Genomic DNA, 13,558 nt, shown 5'->3' on the forward strand with positions numbered 1-13,558 from the left:
CCCCCCCGCCCCTATCAACACTGAAATCTGTAATTTACAAGACTCTTTTTGCACTATGCACCAATACCAGTCTAGTGTCTGTCCTTGTGTATGTACTATATTTTTTAAACATTTATTTATTTGATGTATTTTGCACCATTGGGGTGGGAGAGTATCGTAATTTCGATCCTCAGTATGTCCTGTTGTACATATTGCTTAATTGACATTAAAAATGACTGACTTTGACTTTGAAGTTTTAGGTTTTCTAGGACCCTGGTTTTTCGTGACAGGCGAAGGAATCTCGTGGGAAACCAAATAATTCATGAACTTCATGGACGTATTTTGCAACGCCACCCTACGACCAATGAACTTCGCCTTGCAGGGGCACATGGACAGGATGAACGCAGCTGTCCTTGTTTAAGGTTAGGACTTGAAGCGTAAAGTCAACGTAAGCAAGCCGAGGGGCGAGTAATTCACTCTCAGTGGCTGGGTCATCTCATTCATTTTGAGGGGACCCATTCTATTTCATTGGAGTTATTATTAAGGATGTATTATTGACGAGTTTGGGTCAGCTACCTGGTTAGATATAAACGATTAGAATGCAATGCATTTTTCCTCCACTGTTTTATAATTAACTGAGGGGTTCGACTGTCATTCGGGGTTACCGAATATGCAGTCTTTATCTCACAAGATCTGTAGTTTGCTTAATCAGAGTCGACTGAGGGGGTCCATGCGGCACAGCTCTCCACCACGAACATTATAAGCCTTATTGTTTCTATTCGCCACTCAAACGTTATCAGATCATGCGGATATAAAGATAAAGGTGTTCAACTCAAGCATTTGACCCCATCTGAACAAGAATGTGCTCTGGCCAGTATAATGTACCTACGGCTCAAACTCCAAGGAACCCATAGCAGACCGTTTAGTTAAAGCTGCTTACTTACAAGTTGCTTTTTCTGTTGCACAGTTTATTTAACAATATGGTATACAAGTAAGAAATGAGTCTTTAACCAGTCTATACAGTGATTTCATTCTCTCTTCCTTATATTTATAGTATTTTGCTTAATAACTTGCATGATTTACAATAGGAGAAAAAGATTATCCCCCAATTCAAGTTTTTCGTGGGAGAGGAATAAGGGTTGATAACTTTCCGGTTGTCCGCGTTCATCTCCAAACCCGCTCACATCTTGGTGTGATAACTAATCGGGACACTGTCAAACAGCCATTCCATCTCAGCTTAGAGGCCTGGTCTTTTTTTCGAGCTCTTTACAATTTACATTTTAGTGACAAAAAAAACAAAACAACGCACGTTCCCCCCCACGCCCCCACATTAAAGCAATCATGTTCACCCACACAATGAATGATCTTCTCCCCAAGCTGCCGACGACAATCAGTTTGTTTTCAGCTTGCGAAGTGGCATCACCGTGTCGGGGCTTTGAGTCTGCGTCAGTGTCATCATGTGCGCCTGCATACATGTCCTTGTGTAACAAAAAAAATAAACTGACTTTGTCCGTTTCCTATTTCAGTATGATGAGCGAGTGCTGCTCAGACACAACGAGAAAAGGGGGAATTCTTCCTTCCTGCACCACGCGTCGTCCGGCAGAGAGCTAGAGACACAAGGCTGCAATGACCAGGAATGAGTTTAAAGAGAACCTGGCCCATAACAAAAACAAATCATTCAACAGTATTAAACACAAAAACGGTAGACTTTTTTTCCCAAACGGTACAAAATAAAAATGTATGAATAACATTAATTGCAGTTTTCGCATTTTTTCTTCTTAAAAAAAATTCATGAGAAAGGCATGAAAGCATACCAAAACAAAACCAAAATAGAACTAATATCGAGCACATTTGGTCTCAACCAAAAATATATATATATATTCTTTGTGATTCAACTGACTTTAAGAACCCCATTTGCAAATCCCTCACCATTTTAAGAAATGTTGACATTGGTTTCTCCTCACCCCCCACCCCCCCCCACCCCCCAACTGATCCCGTGTACAACTGTTTAAACTTTTTACACGTCAGTACAAAAAGAGTTCTCAACTTTAGAAAGACGAACTGAGCCCTCTGACAGACGGAGAGTCCGGGGTGCAGGACGGGGAACACATGGCACACAACTCGGTGCTGCTACAACCCCTCCACAAACTTCTCTAAAGTGTCCCCGGTGGCGTCTCCCCCCGACCCCAAGTCCCCGCCGAGCCCCCCCCTAGCGGGGGTGTTGAGCTGCGGCAGCATGGCGCTCTGCTCCGGGGCCCCCACGTGTCCCGGCTCCAGGGGCCCTCCGAGGCCCGGCCGGGGGGACCCTGTGTGTTGGGGGGAGGGCTGGGGCTGCTGCAGGGGGCTGGAATGTAGCGGTGGCTGTTGCGAGGCGGGACACGGAGACTGGGCGGACACCGGGGATCGAACCTGGTTACCGAGCGCGTTGGCCAGGGCGGGCGGCCCGGGCAGGTGGGCGCCGCCCTGGGGCTGCAGGTGTGACTGGGGGCTCATGGCGCTCGGCGAGCCCATCTGCTGCTTGAGGACGGCTTGTTGCTGCTGGGGGAGCTGCTGCTGCTGCTGCTGCTGCTGCTGCTGCTGGAGCAGGCGCTGATGGAGCAAGTTCTGGGTGGAGTCCATCCCGATGCCGGCCTGACCGATCTGAGCCATGGGAGGGAGCTGGCCCATGGCTCCTGTGGCTGCTCCTGAACCTGTCTGCATGGCCAGCTGCTGCTGCTGCTGCTGCTGCTGGATGCGGAGCTGGGAGTAGGGGGCTGCCGTGCCCTGGGCTTGCGGGGGGAACTGGCCAGGGTGGCCTTGAGGCATCACTCCCTGCTGCTGCTGCTGCTGCTGCTGCTGCCTTAAAAGCTGCCGACGGTAGAGCTCCTGGATCTGCGCGTTGGAGTTGTGAGCTGGGTTTATCAGCGGCCCCTGGGGGCCCAATGCAGTCATGCCTGGGTTGGCGGGCTGCTGTGTTTGTTGCAGGGGCATTCCAGGCCTTTGCACCGCCACTCCCTGCATGGCCAGGGCCTGCAGGGCCGGTAAGCCTGTCGGCTGCGGCTGCTGCTGCTGCTGCTGCTGCTGCGGCGGCGGCTGCTGCCCCCCCACTGGCTGTGGCTGCAGGGGCTGGTTGGCGTGGTACTTGGCCGTTCTCTGCTTGATGAAAGCCGCCATGAGCTGGGGGTTGGACTTGAGGATGTTGAGGACTTGCTGCTGCTGCTGGGGGGAGCTGGGAGACTTGAGCGTGCGGAGGAGGTCCTGGAGGGCGTTGGGCGCGATGTTGCCGGGTCTCTGCGGGGTTTGTGGCCGGACACCGGGCTGCTGAGGAACCAGCATCCTCGGGGCCTGCTGTGGGGGCTGCTGCCCTTGGGGCATCATGGCTCTCTGCATGGTCAGGGCCTGTTGCGGGGACTGACCGGGAGCCAGGCCTGGTTGCTGAGGCTGTGCCGCCTGCATCTGGCCGCCGGCTCCAGGCCACTGTCCTGGGGCTATGTTGGGTTGCATCACCTGCGGGGCCCGGGGCCCTGGTACCATCTGCATGGCCGCTTGCATGGGTCCGACCATGCGCTGCGGCTGCTGCTGCGGGCTGATGGGCAGGCCGTTCACGTTGACTCGGTAGTTCTGCTGGTTCTGCTGGGCCTGAGCCATCAGCTCAATGTGCCGGGCCATCTTAATGGCGGCCAGCGGCGGCGGCGGCTGCTGCTGCTGCTGCGGGGGCTGGGGTTGAGGCGGGGCCGGCGGTGGGAGAGGGGATTGCTGCTGGTGCAGAGGGGAGGCCTGGGGGCCGGGCTTACCCTGAGACACCGGAGCTGGAGGCTGGCCATTGCGTGGAGCGTTGGGGAAAGAAGGGGACATGACGGGCGCGGCACTGGGGGTCTGGGGCAGGTTGGAGAGCGGTTGCTGGGGCGTCTGAGGGGTGCTAGGCTGCGGGAGGGGGTTGGGAGTGCTGGGGGTGCTGGAGGCTGGTGGGGACGGAAGAGGCATGACCCGGCCCTGCATGGTGGCCATCCTCCTCCTCATCATCTGCGCCTGCTGCAGCCGGTGCTGCAGCTGCTGCTGCCGCAGCTTGTGCTTGATGTTGAGGCAGAAGGGGACGGGACACTTGTTCTCCTGGCAGTGCTTGGCGTGGTAGCAGCACAGGGCGATCAGCTGCTTGCACACGGGGCAGCCGCCGTTGGTCTTGCGCTTGCAGACCTTGGTGTGCTGCACCACCCTCTTCATCTTCTGGCAGGACGGCAGCGAGCAGTTGGCGTTGCGACACTGGCAGGCGTGCACCAGCGACTGGATGCAGCGCTGGATGCTCAGACGCCGGCTCTCCTGGGGGCTCTTGGAGGCCTCGCCCCCCTGGCTGTTGCTGTCGTCGTCCAGACCCAGGCCCCACTTGACCATCTTATGCTCGTGGCCTTTGGCGGCGTAGCAGTTAATGCACAGGTCAAAGTCCTGAGGAGAAGACGATACAAACTATGAGTTTGGGTGTCAAACACTTTTTTTTTTTTTTTACAATGAACACATCCTTGAGTGTTGGGATGATTTGCTACGAGGGTAGGCTTCCGCAAAAATGTAATACAGCTTCGGCTGTAACACGGTAGTGTGTTGTTGACGTTGGCACTATAGTGGTTCAGTGTATATTTCCACCTAGGTGTGGCTGTAACACCAAATCACCATGTAATGAACTGTGTACAGAATCTTCACCATGCCGTCGAACTGAAAGTATTCAAAGACATGTTAAACAGGTGATGGGCCACCTGGTGCGATTGAGGTAGGCCATTACAAGCCGTTTGAAAACCTGCCTTTTCTGCATCACAAGTGGGCACGACCACCTAGATGTATGTCGGAGAGATCAGTCTACCGGCCTACCGAGTGGACCGTAGCCAAGGGTGCTTATCTATCCATCATACATTGATGGATTGTAATACTCACATTAGAGTATTACAATCCATCACACAGTTCAAAAAAGCTTATAAACTGTTACTCCTCACCACATACACTTGCGAACACTGACTTATATAGATCACTGTCTGTGCTCAGTCTGTCTATATGATTGTCCTACTGATGTTTGACGTGCTATGTCCCCGTTATGTGTTGTATGTAAATGTGACGCGTGATGTGCGTTGTCCCTGTTACATGTTATATGTGCTGCAGAACAGGAACCTGCTGGAAATCAGCTATTTTACTGAGACAGGCCCGTTTTATATTGTAACTTTGTTAGTTCTAATACTTTCCTGTATAATAAATAAAAAGAAAAAATAAAGAAAGACATTCTAGGTGGAGACTGATGTCCGACACTGTGATGTCACTAAAACACTGGAAGAGGTCTCACACTTGGCATACCATCACCCCTTTAAAAAGGTTCCTCCTAACAAGAACCACTACAGTGTCACCCGGCCCCAAGACGTCCTGCTGCGTCAACCCCCCCCCCCCCCCGGGCCCGTGGAGCCTCACCTCGCAGACGGTGCAGTGCCAGCGCGTCTCCACGTGGTGCTTGCACTCGTTGCAGGTGTACACAAAGCGGTCCTGGCCCTGGTTGTGCAGCTCCACCAGCATGCACATGGAGCTCCACTTGCAGCGCCGCAGCGAGCTGAACTCCCAGTGCTTGTCGCGGGCCAGCGTCAGGAAGGCATCGCGGCCGTCCATCAGGTCACAGGTCAACAGGGGGTCCGGGTCCGAGATGGGTGGCAGGGCGTTGGCCATCGGCGCAGAGTGCATGTGGATCACGAAGAAGACCTGGACGGGACGGGCAGGGGGGGGGGGGTCAAGAACTGAGTAGTGCTGGGGTTTTAATCCGTGGATTTCTTTATTGGCTAATCTAAACTGTAGCTTTGAAACCTTTACGGAAAACGCTTTTACAGTTTAATAATGCTGGCAGAGTTAGTGTTCAGCCATAACGCGCGTACAGATCCCCGCCTGCGGAAACATGACTGGATGAAACAAGCGAAAGAAGCGTTGAAAAAAAGGGTTCAGGATTTCAGTTATCAATCAAGTCTCATTTGTGAAACTACTCCTGCCCTAATCCAGATCAAAAACAGGTTCCATTTCCATTTGAACCTTTCAGAAACATCTGACAAAGCGTTCTCTTATAAAGAAAGTTTCTCCAGCAAACTACAGCAGTAAAGCACCTGGCAACATCCTAACCATGGTTCAGGGTACGGCTGTCCAAACAACAGGGCCGCCGGTGGATTCCATGAAGGGAACTCTCTGCAAAAGTAGCGGGCGCTCACCTCTTTGTGCTTCTCCAGGGAGGCGTAGAGCTTCTGGGACAGGTCGTTGGCTACATTCGGCATTCCAGGCTTCTTCTTGTTTGCGCGGCTCAAGCTCCCCTTGTTCTTATTGGTCTTCTTGCTGTTTTTCTTCTTGCCGTTTTTGCTGTCACTCAGTGTGCCCTGACGATGAGACGGTGGGGAGAGAACGAGAGTGGGGTGAGGATCTTCTCACCCGTTCCGAGTAAACACGTCGACGTGCTGCTGCCTCGAGCTACCCTAAAATGTATCTTGTTTAGCACAAATGGGTAAAAACAAATGCAGTCTGCCGAGCTTGGGACAGAAAGCCCCGTCCTGTGAGAATGAGCCGTGTCCTTACCTCTGGCGTCTCACACGTAGCCGTGTTCTCCTCCTTCTTGCGCTCCTCCTCCTCCTGCTCCAGCTCCTTGATGCTCTCCTCCAGCACGTTGGGCCAGAAGTCTCCTTCAAAGTAGGGCAGCTCGTTGGCGCTGGTCACCCGGTCCTCCGTGGCCTGCTTGAAGATGTCCTGGGTGGGACGGAAGACGCAAAGCAACGTCAAGATCACAACAGCCCATGCGCAGTCACTTGTAGGTAAGAGTAGACTTATGTGCACAAGGTCGCAAAAAAGCAGACACCGTTTCCTCTCGTTGGGGAAACAATGAGTGTGTTGGCACGGTGAAAGACAATGAGTGACTTTTGTTTTCCAACAGTAAGTACTTGTAATACCCTTAATTATATTAATGTTGGGAAAATTACACTGCTCATGTAAGGCTTCTGAAAACCCGGGAATAAAGTGTACAGAAAAATAAAGCAAATTCCTCCACATCTCATAATTCTGCATGTCAAAGCGCCAGGTACCATTGTCATTTCTGGAGAGCGCTACAGGAAAGTTGGCGTGTTAAGGCCGGACTTTGCTTTACACAGGGACATGAGCTGACACAGAGTCAATGGCACATGGTTTCATGAAGAAGGTCCTGGTTAACACTGTCTACTCTATGAAGAAAAGCTGTTGCGTTTATTAAGGAGGACGTACTTATCCCAGCCCAAAAATGCGGGTATCACAGCAGACAATACAGGACAGGAAAAATTAAAAATAAGAGTAAAAACTACAAATAAAGAATAATCCTGCAACAAAAAAAAAAAGAGCAGGGTCTGATACATAATAGTCTGAGGTAAGGGGTCACAGTAACATGCTTGTGAGACCGCTGCCATGAGAGAAACCGCTCCTGAAAGTCCGACCCCAATATGGCTGTGGCCGTTCACCTTGTAGTCGTGGAGGATCCTCTCAGCGAAGGCCTTGTCCAGCATCTTCCTGTACCAATCCCCAAGCCTCTTGGGCTTGGGGATCTTCTGGTCCGCAGGATGGCAGTGGAAGATGTAGTCGTCTCCTTCGCTGGGCGGGCAGGCCCAGATGTGCCCCTGGGAATAGCTAGGGAGAAAAGGGTTTCAGAATCAGGAGATTTACCCACAAGACCCTCTCATCTGCCACAGGGCATAACCAGGCAGGTCTGGGATCAGATGGTAGAAATAAACACAGCAGGGAAACCTCACTCGGGATATAACGGCAGTGACAACAGGAGAGGGAGACGTACCCAAGTTTCTTCACGTATTCTAGGTAGCCGATGAGAATTTCATGGTAGACCGCCGTTCGCAGCAGCCGAGGTCTGAAGAAGTGAATACTGTCGAGGTACGATATGTAGACCCGTCTGTGAGGGGAGAAAAGGGGCGCAGCATGTAGTATGGGAGACGGTAGAACTGAACCAAACACTCAAGGTGGTTGCCTAGAAAGACAATGAACATGTTTGTCTTAAATTAATTTAGTTGTGTGGTTTATCTGAAGGATTTCCAGGCGGTGTAGGCAACAACGGTGTGAAATGAAGATGTGTCATGGGGTTTTCAACACAGCACTGACCTGGTGTTTGGGTAGGCGCATTCGGAGCCGTACTCCTGCACGTGCATGCCGAAGAAGCACACATCCGTTCCATCAATCTCTTCGAAGGCAAAAAGTGCTTTGGTTCTGTAGGGGAAGGACTCGGGCATATCGCCGGTGTCCACAAACCTGTCGTGTGGAAAATAAACAAACAATCAAATCACAGGTTCCTTACATGAATCACACAAAGGATAAGTGATATTTTATGTAAATGAGGTTGCTTTTGTTGTCCACACAGCTTTCACTCCTCAAGTTCAATGCAGGGGATCCATTCATGTAATCAAGTATTTACAATCATAGGTTCACCGCGAGGGGACAAAGATTGGTTCAGACTCTGATGTTAGTGTCCCTACGTGACCAGACGGGTTGTGTGAGGGCCCTCTAGTCAAACAACATGATACACAAAGCCTTAATGGGGGACTTGTGTGTTCACTTTGAAGAATAACAAGAGTCAGGCGCACGTTGTAACTCCGAGACGACAAAGGGAAACGCTCAACCGTTGCGCTCTGTATTTACCAAAGGAGTTTCGTATTTAACAACCTCAGGTTAAGGATTTTTTTAGCACAGCTTCAAGGTGCGGTCGAAAGACAGCAGCCAGGAGGAGCCATTTTGGAACACAATCCAACAGCACAACATGGAACCACTAGTTCCAATTTATTTTGTGTAACATTTGGTGCATCGCACCAGAGGTAGTCTTAGGCAAATTTACATCTGCAGTCCACATTCTTGCAATGCGACAATGTTTTTTTGGTTTTAGCATGCATTTAACATAGCACATAAAAAATAATAATAGATAACCAAGAAAATGGAGGAAGCACCTAAATTTATAAGGAATCTTTTCAATATTCCAAAATTATAATTAAGCCTTTCCAATCAAAAGAGAACATTTACACTTAATTTAAGATCCCAGATGATATCTGGTCTCACATTCTAATATGCATATCGTTCTAGACGACATCTAGTTTGATATTGGTATATGTTTATCATTATAAAATCCCCGGAAAATATCCAGTTTATATCGGGATATGTTTATCATTATATAATCCAAGACGATATCTTTTTAATATCGGGATATGTTTGTTATTATATAATCCCAGATAATATCCACATCAATATCGTGATACGTTGAACATTATATAATCCCGGCAGATATCTAGTTTATATCGGATATGATTATCATTATTAAATCCCGGACGATGTCGCTTTAATCCTGGGATACGGGCGGAGCTTCCTCACCTGGCTTTCATGCCGGGCTTCACCTCCACCGTTTTGTCGGAGCTGGCCACAACTCGCACAAACACCTCTCCGGCCTCTGGGTGGTTCTGCCTCTTCAAGTACTTATTCACACGGTCCTCTATGTACATCCCCAGTCGCGTGGTCTGCAGCCCTATAGAACCACAACACACACACACGTCAGGAACGCACAACACCAGTGTTACTTCTGTAAGCATGCAGCAGACTTCAGATGAAACAAAAAACATATCAACGTGTTCCAATAGGGCACACTTTTGCTTATTTAGTCCTGCCAATTATTGGTGTGAAAACGGCCCTGGAGAGTTCTCAGTGTTTGTTGGACACTATAGAGGCACGGAGGGTATACCATTAGCCCAGAATAACAGGGGAAACTACAAAGCCAACCATGAGTTGAGGCAACTGCTGGAATGCCTCTGGCTGGGGCAACCTCAAAAGGAACATATGGGGCCCATATGGAGAGGAAAGGTACGGTACAGAGAACAGGCCGGCTTTCTTCTGCCTCCCCGGGTGTGCTGTGCTACCACATGCCGATGTCTGACTCGCATTTGGAAGAAAGACTACGCAGGAGAAGCAGTGAGAGAGGGCGGGTCGGGGAGGAGAAGCGACTCACTTTTTGCAGAGAACTTGTTGTCCTTCCGTGTCTTACCGCTCTTCTTTAAACAGTTGTCACAGATGAAGCTGGGAAAGGGGGATGAACATAAAAGTTAGTGGTCTTCTTGATTACCATCGGGAACAATGACAACGGTATGACTAATATAAATTGGTACATGAGGGCGAGAGCTTACCCAGAGGGCCAGATGACGTCGTAGTGTAGGACGCAAATTTGGTGCATCTTGCGTCCACAATCTTTACATTCAACAAACCTGCACAAAATAACACATTTCAGAATGGATCACATCGGTCAGGTGAATGAGTGAACTAGCCTCAAGTGACCGCAGAAAAACGAATTTAATAAACCATGTTTATATGGAGCTTTGTATCGAGGTGCAAGTAGTTGCATTGTACGGCTGTTGGTGTTGAAACAGCTACATGGAGCGAGCAACAAGACTACCCCAGCCAGTTGAACCTTCCTCCAAGCCGACCAATAGTTTTAGGTTAACCCAATGTTTCGTACGTACTTTTGCATGCAACAGAGATGCGTTGCATATCGGGATGCAAATCTAAAATGTATTTGGGTTTAATTCAACAACATATCCCGCTCACAACATATTCATACTTACGGTTCCTGGTCTAGTGTGTCGTTCTTCTTCCTTTCAAACTGATCTTTAGATATCATTCTAGAGTAGCAAGGAGGTAGAGAAAGAGAGAAAGGGAAAGAGATGAACATAGGTTAATGATACTGCCTTGGACAAATAGTAATGCATTGATTCTCGCTTAATTGCTCTAAAAAGCAAACCCGTTACACATGATCAAAACACTGTATATCAAGTGAATCCTGATCCACATGTTTCAGGTGGATTATGCGCGTCACTAGGTTTACTTACGTCTGTGGCTGCGCTGGATCGTCTCCTAACGTCACACTCTCTCCTTGGATCTCATTGAAGCACTTTTCACAGAAATGATACCTGCAGAGGAACAGGGCATTAGTTCAGCTCCATCAAGGCCCACTTCCCCAGGGTTGTCCTGGTATCCAGTACAGATAGAATACCTGCTCTGGTACTGATACCGATACCGATAGTACTGATAGCCCGCAACAAACGCAGTAGAAAGAGAGTATGGCGGTGGTGACCAGTTAAAGTAACTTTCATAATTAGTTTGACCTCTGTATGTCATGTTAAATACTAACATAAACATTAAATATAAAACCAACTTGAATAACAAGATTTTGTAGTGGTTGATCTAATTTCACCCCATAAAAAAAAAAAGTGTCTTACATTGCATCTCATTGTCAAAAAACTTGTTATGTTTGTGTTGTGGTACCAATGTAAAATATTGCTAATCTAATTCCACCCCAAGTAGATTTTATGTAATATTTATTTTTACAGGAGCGAAACGTCCAGAACCCGCAGCTAAGCGTCTTTATTATTTGTAGTTCTGGCTGAGATTGGGATGCAATGGCACATCACCGACAGCAGGGGGCGCAAGGATACCCAGCAAGGCGCAATTAGACTAACAACACAAAAAATATCTACGCAATTTGTGTTCTTATCATTTTGGTTCCTGCCTGACAAAAGAGGGGGGCTGCAATGAATGCAAGACTTGCTCAATGGTTGCTAGAAAAATTATTCTGACAGTGAGGGCCAAATGCTTTCTGTGTTTACAGTCTGGTGGATGGCCAGATGTTTTGTGAGTCGACCCGCAAGCAAAGCAGTGGCTTGGTCTACAAGGCCTTTAAAAGGTGATATATTATGTGAACACGGTAATGTATTCAAATATACTACTGCAAGTCATTAAGCGAAAACACAAATGAAGCCCCATGTTTGTGCCAGTCTAGGCCAACCAGTTTGTTAACATTCCTCTCTGCTCTGAACGCAGTTAGCACTGTTCGTGACATCAAAGTGCTTTTTCATAATCTCTTTGACTTCACAACCAAGGGAACAAAGGAGGTTAGTTGTGTGTGGATGTGTGAAGGGCCTTCCGGGTAGTGGTTGTTGATGGCGGTGTTTGTGGGGAGTGTTTGGCTTCTCGGACACTTCTAGTATAACGCCATGGTGTGTGCCTCGTTTCATAAACAACATCGCTCATTGTGACGCACCCAGACAAGGATGGTAGCAGTTTGAGCAGAAACAGGTGGTTCCCTTACACTTCAAGGCATCGTCATCTGATCCAAGGATCAGTACTAAGATGAGTCATCGTTCAAGGACTTGTTTTGATTTAGTTGCGTCTCAAATAATACTTAAAGTAGGTTATAAGTCATAAAATAAGTAGGTAATCTGAATCACGTTGCCGAAGGAACTGTTCTGTGAGCGTGCGATTGGCGAACAGCGGTCCCCAACATGGCAAGCGCTGGGAAAACAAGCCAACACATCCTATCTGGACACTGGAGTTCTTTAAAGAAGTGCCTGTAAAGTTTACCAATCAACCCCTTGTAGACAGGCCATTGCAGAGATAAGGAAAACTGATCCTCCGAAAGCGTCACCCACAAATGCACAAAGTAATATCTCAGTGTGAAATGGGAAACAAAGCGTGACTCCATCAGTCCAGTTTTATGTTTCCATTTTCCAGCCCAGGCTCTCTGCTGCTATAATATCATAAGACTGCTGGATCCGAGATTACTTATTTGATGCAGACTGGGAATCCAAATAAATCACATCCCACGTGGACTTTATTTCAACAGGACCAAAGTCATGTCGATATCAAATTATGCGGGTATGTAGGTCCATGAGAGACATCATATATTTAGATTCCCAGAGTGGAAATCCAAGAGAATCATAAAACAGCGTAGCAAATCAAAGTCGGGGTCGATATCACAATGTATTACCGCAATGCCTGTTCTGGCAACTGGGCATTGAACAGACCAGTAAATACACACGCAGCAGACAGACGTACCTGTTCTGGTAGCTGTAGTACGTACCCCCGGTGGGGATGGTGCAAAGCTGCTTGCCGTAGCAGCAGAGGGTTTGAGGGGAAAACTCGTACTGTAGGGAGAGAGACACATTCATTCATTAATGCTGGACACCTGGAATCCGCCATGTTTTAAACCGGCATTCTGAAACCTTTCACTGCACATAGATTCTGCTCCACGTTGTTAGAAATACTCATTGCCAATTTTCTTGGAATTTTCTGCACATACCAAATCAATTTGCTCAGTAGAGAAAATCCAAGAAGATCTAATTTGAAACAAAAGCGATGGATCCAGTGAAAACATTTTATTTAACATACCCCAGCAAGTTCCTCATGTAGCTAAAGAGGGAACCGATCCTCTATGTCAACACCAGACCCGTGCGGCAAAGCTTCAATATCCTATTGCAATCTCAGATTTGTACAACTAGTAGTTTAATCACAATCCTCTGAAAGGGTTGCCTTTCCAGCTCGTCACTGACTCATAGAATGAGGAAGGCACAGATCTGTGTTCTTCATAGCAAGGTAAAAAGTAGTCGTATCAGTCGTTGCTGTGTGGCGATACACAAAAGTAAACATTCAGTGCATTCCTTCTCGGCACTGAAGTAACTTGAAAGTGTCTTTCATTGTTTTTCTTTTGAAGCATCTCATTGCCAGAAAAACCTTTGAAATGTTGAAATTGTGGTTCCGGTATACT

The 13,558-nt window shown here is 48.3% G+C and overlaps 1 protein-coding gene across 7 annotated transcripts in view; it reads right to left on the bottom strand.

The window, feature by feature from the left end:
- Positions 1-930: 930 nt before the first annotated feature.
- The window catches only part of crebbpa (CREB binding protein a), a 43,434-nt gene continuing 30,806 nt past the window's right edge, over positions 931-13,558 (bottom strand). For 4 of the 7 annotated variants that reach the window (XM_060048035.1, XM_060048036.1, XM_060048034.1 and 1 more), the window contains 13 exons: positions 12,850-12,938; positions 10,845-10,925; positions 10,581-10,637; positions 10,146-10,223; positions 9,971-10,038; positions 9,343-9,493; positions 8,089-8,235; positions 7,769-7,882; positions 7,440-7,605; positions 6,535-6,702; positions 6,177-6,338; positions 5,401-5,682; positions 931-4,398 (listed from right to left, as the gene is read on the bottom strand). In XM_060048035.1, coding sequence (XP_059904018.1) covers positions 2,110-4,398; positions 5,401-5,682; positions 6,177-6,338; positions 6,535-6,702; positions 7,440-7,605; positions 7,769-7,882; positions 8,089-8,235; positions 9,343-9,493; positions 9,971-10,038; positions 10,146-10,223; positions 10,581-10,637; positions 10,845-10,925; positions 12,850-12,938 — 3,852 coding nt within the window. In that variant the 3' untranslated portion in view covers positions 931-2,109. The remainder of the gene's footprint in view (positions 4,399-5,400; positions 5,683-6,176; positions 6,339-6,534; positions 6,703-7,439; positions 7,606-7,768; positions 7,883-8,088; positions 8,236-9,342; positions 9,494-9,970; positions 10,039-10,145; positions 10,224-10,580; positions 10,638-10,844; positions 10,926-12,849; positions 12,939-13,558) is intronic. The other 3 variants (XM_060048038.1, XM_060048037.1, XM_060048040.1) reach the window with 3 other exon arrangements.

This window comes from Gadus macrocephalus, chromosome 3, assembly GCF_031168955.1.
Source record: "Gadus macrocephalus chromosome 3, ASM3116895v1".
Lineage (NCBI taxonomy): Eukaryota > Metazoa > Chordata > Actinopteri > Gadiformes > Gadidae > Gadus > Gadus macrocephalus.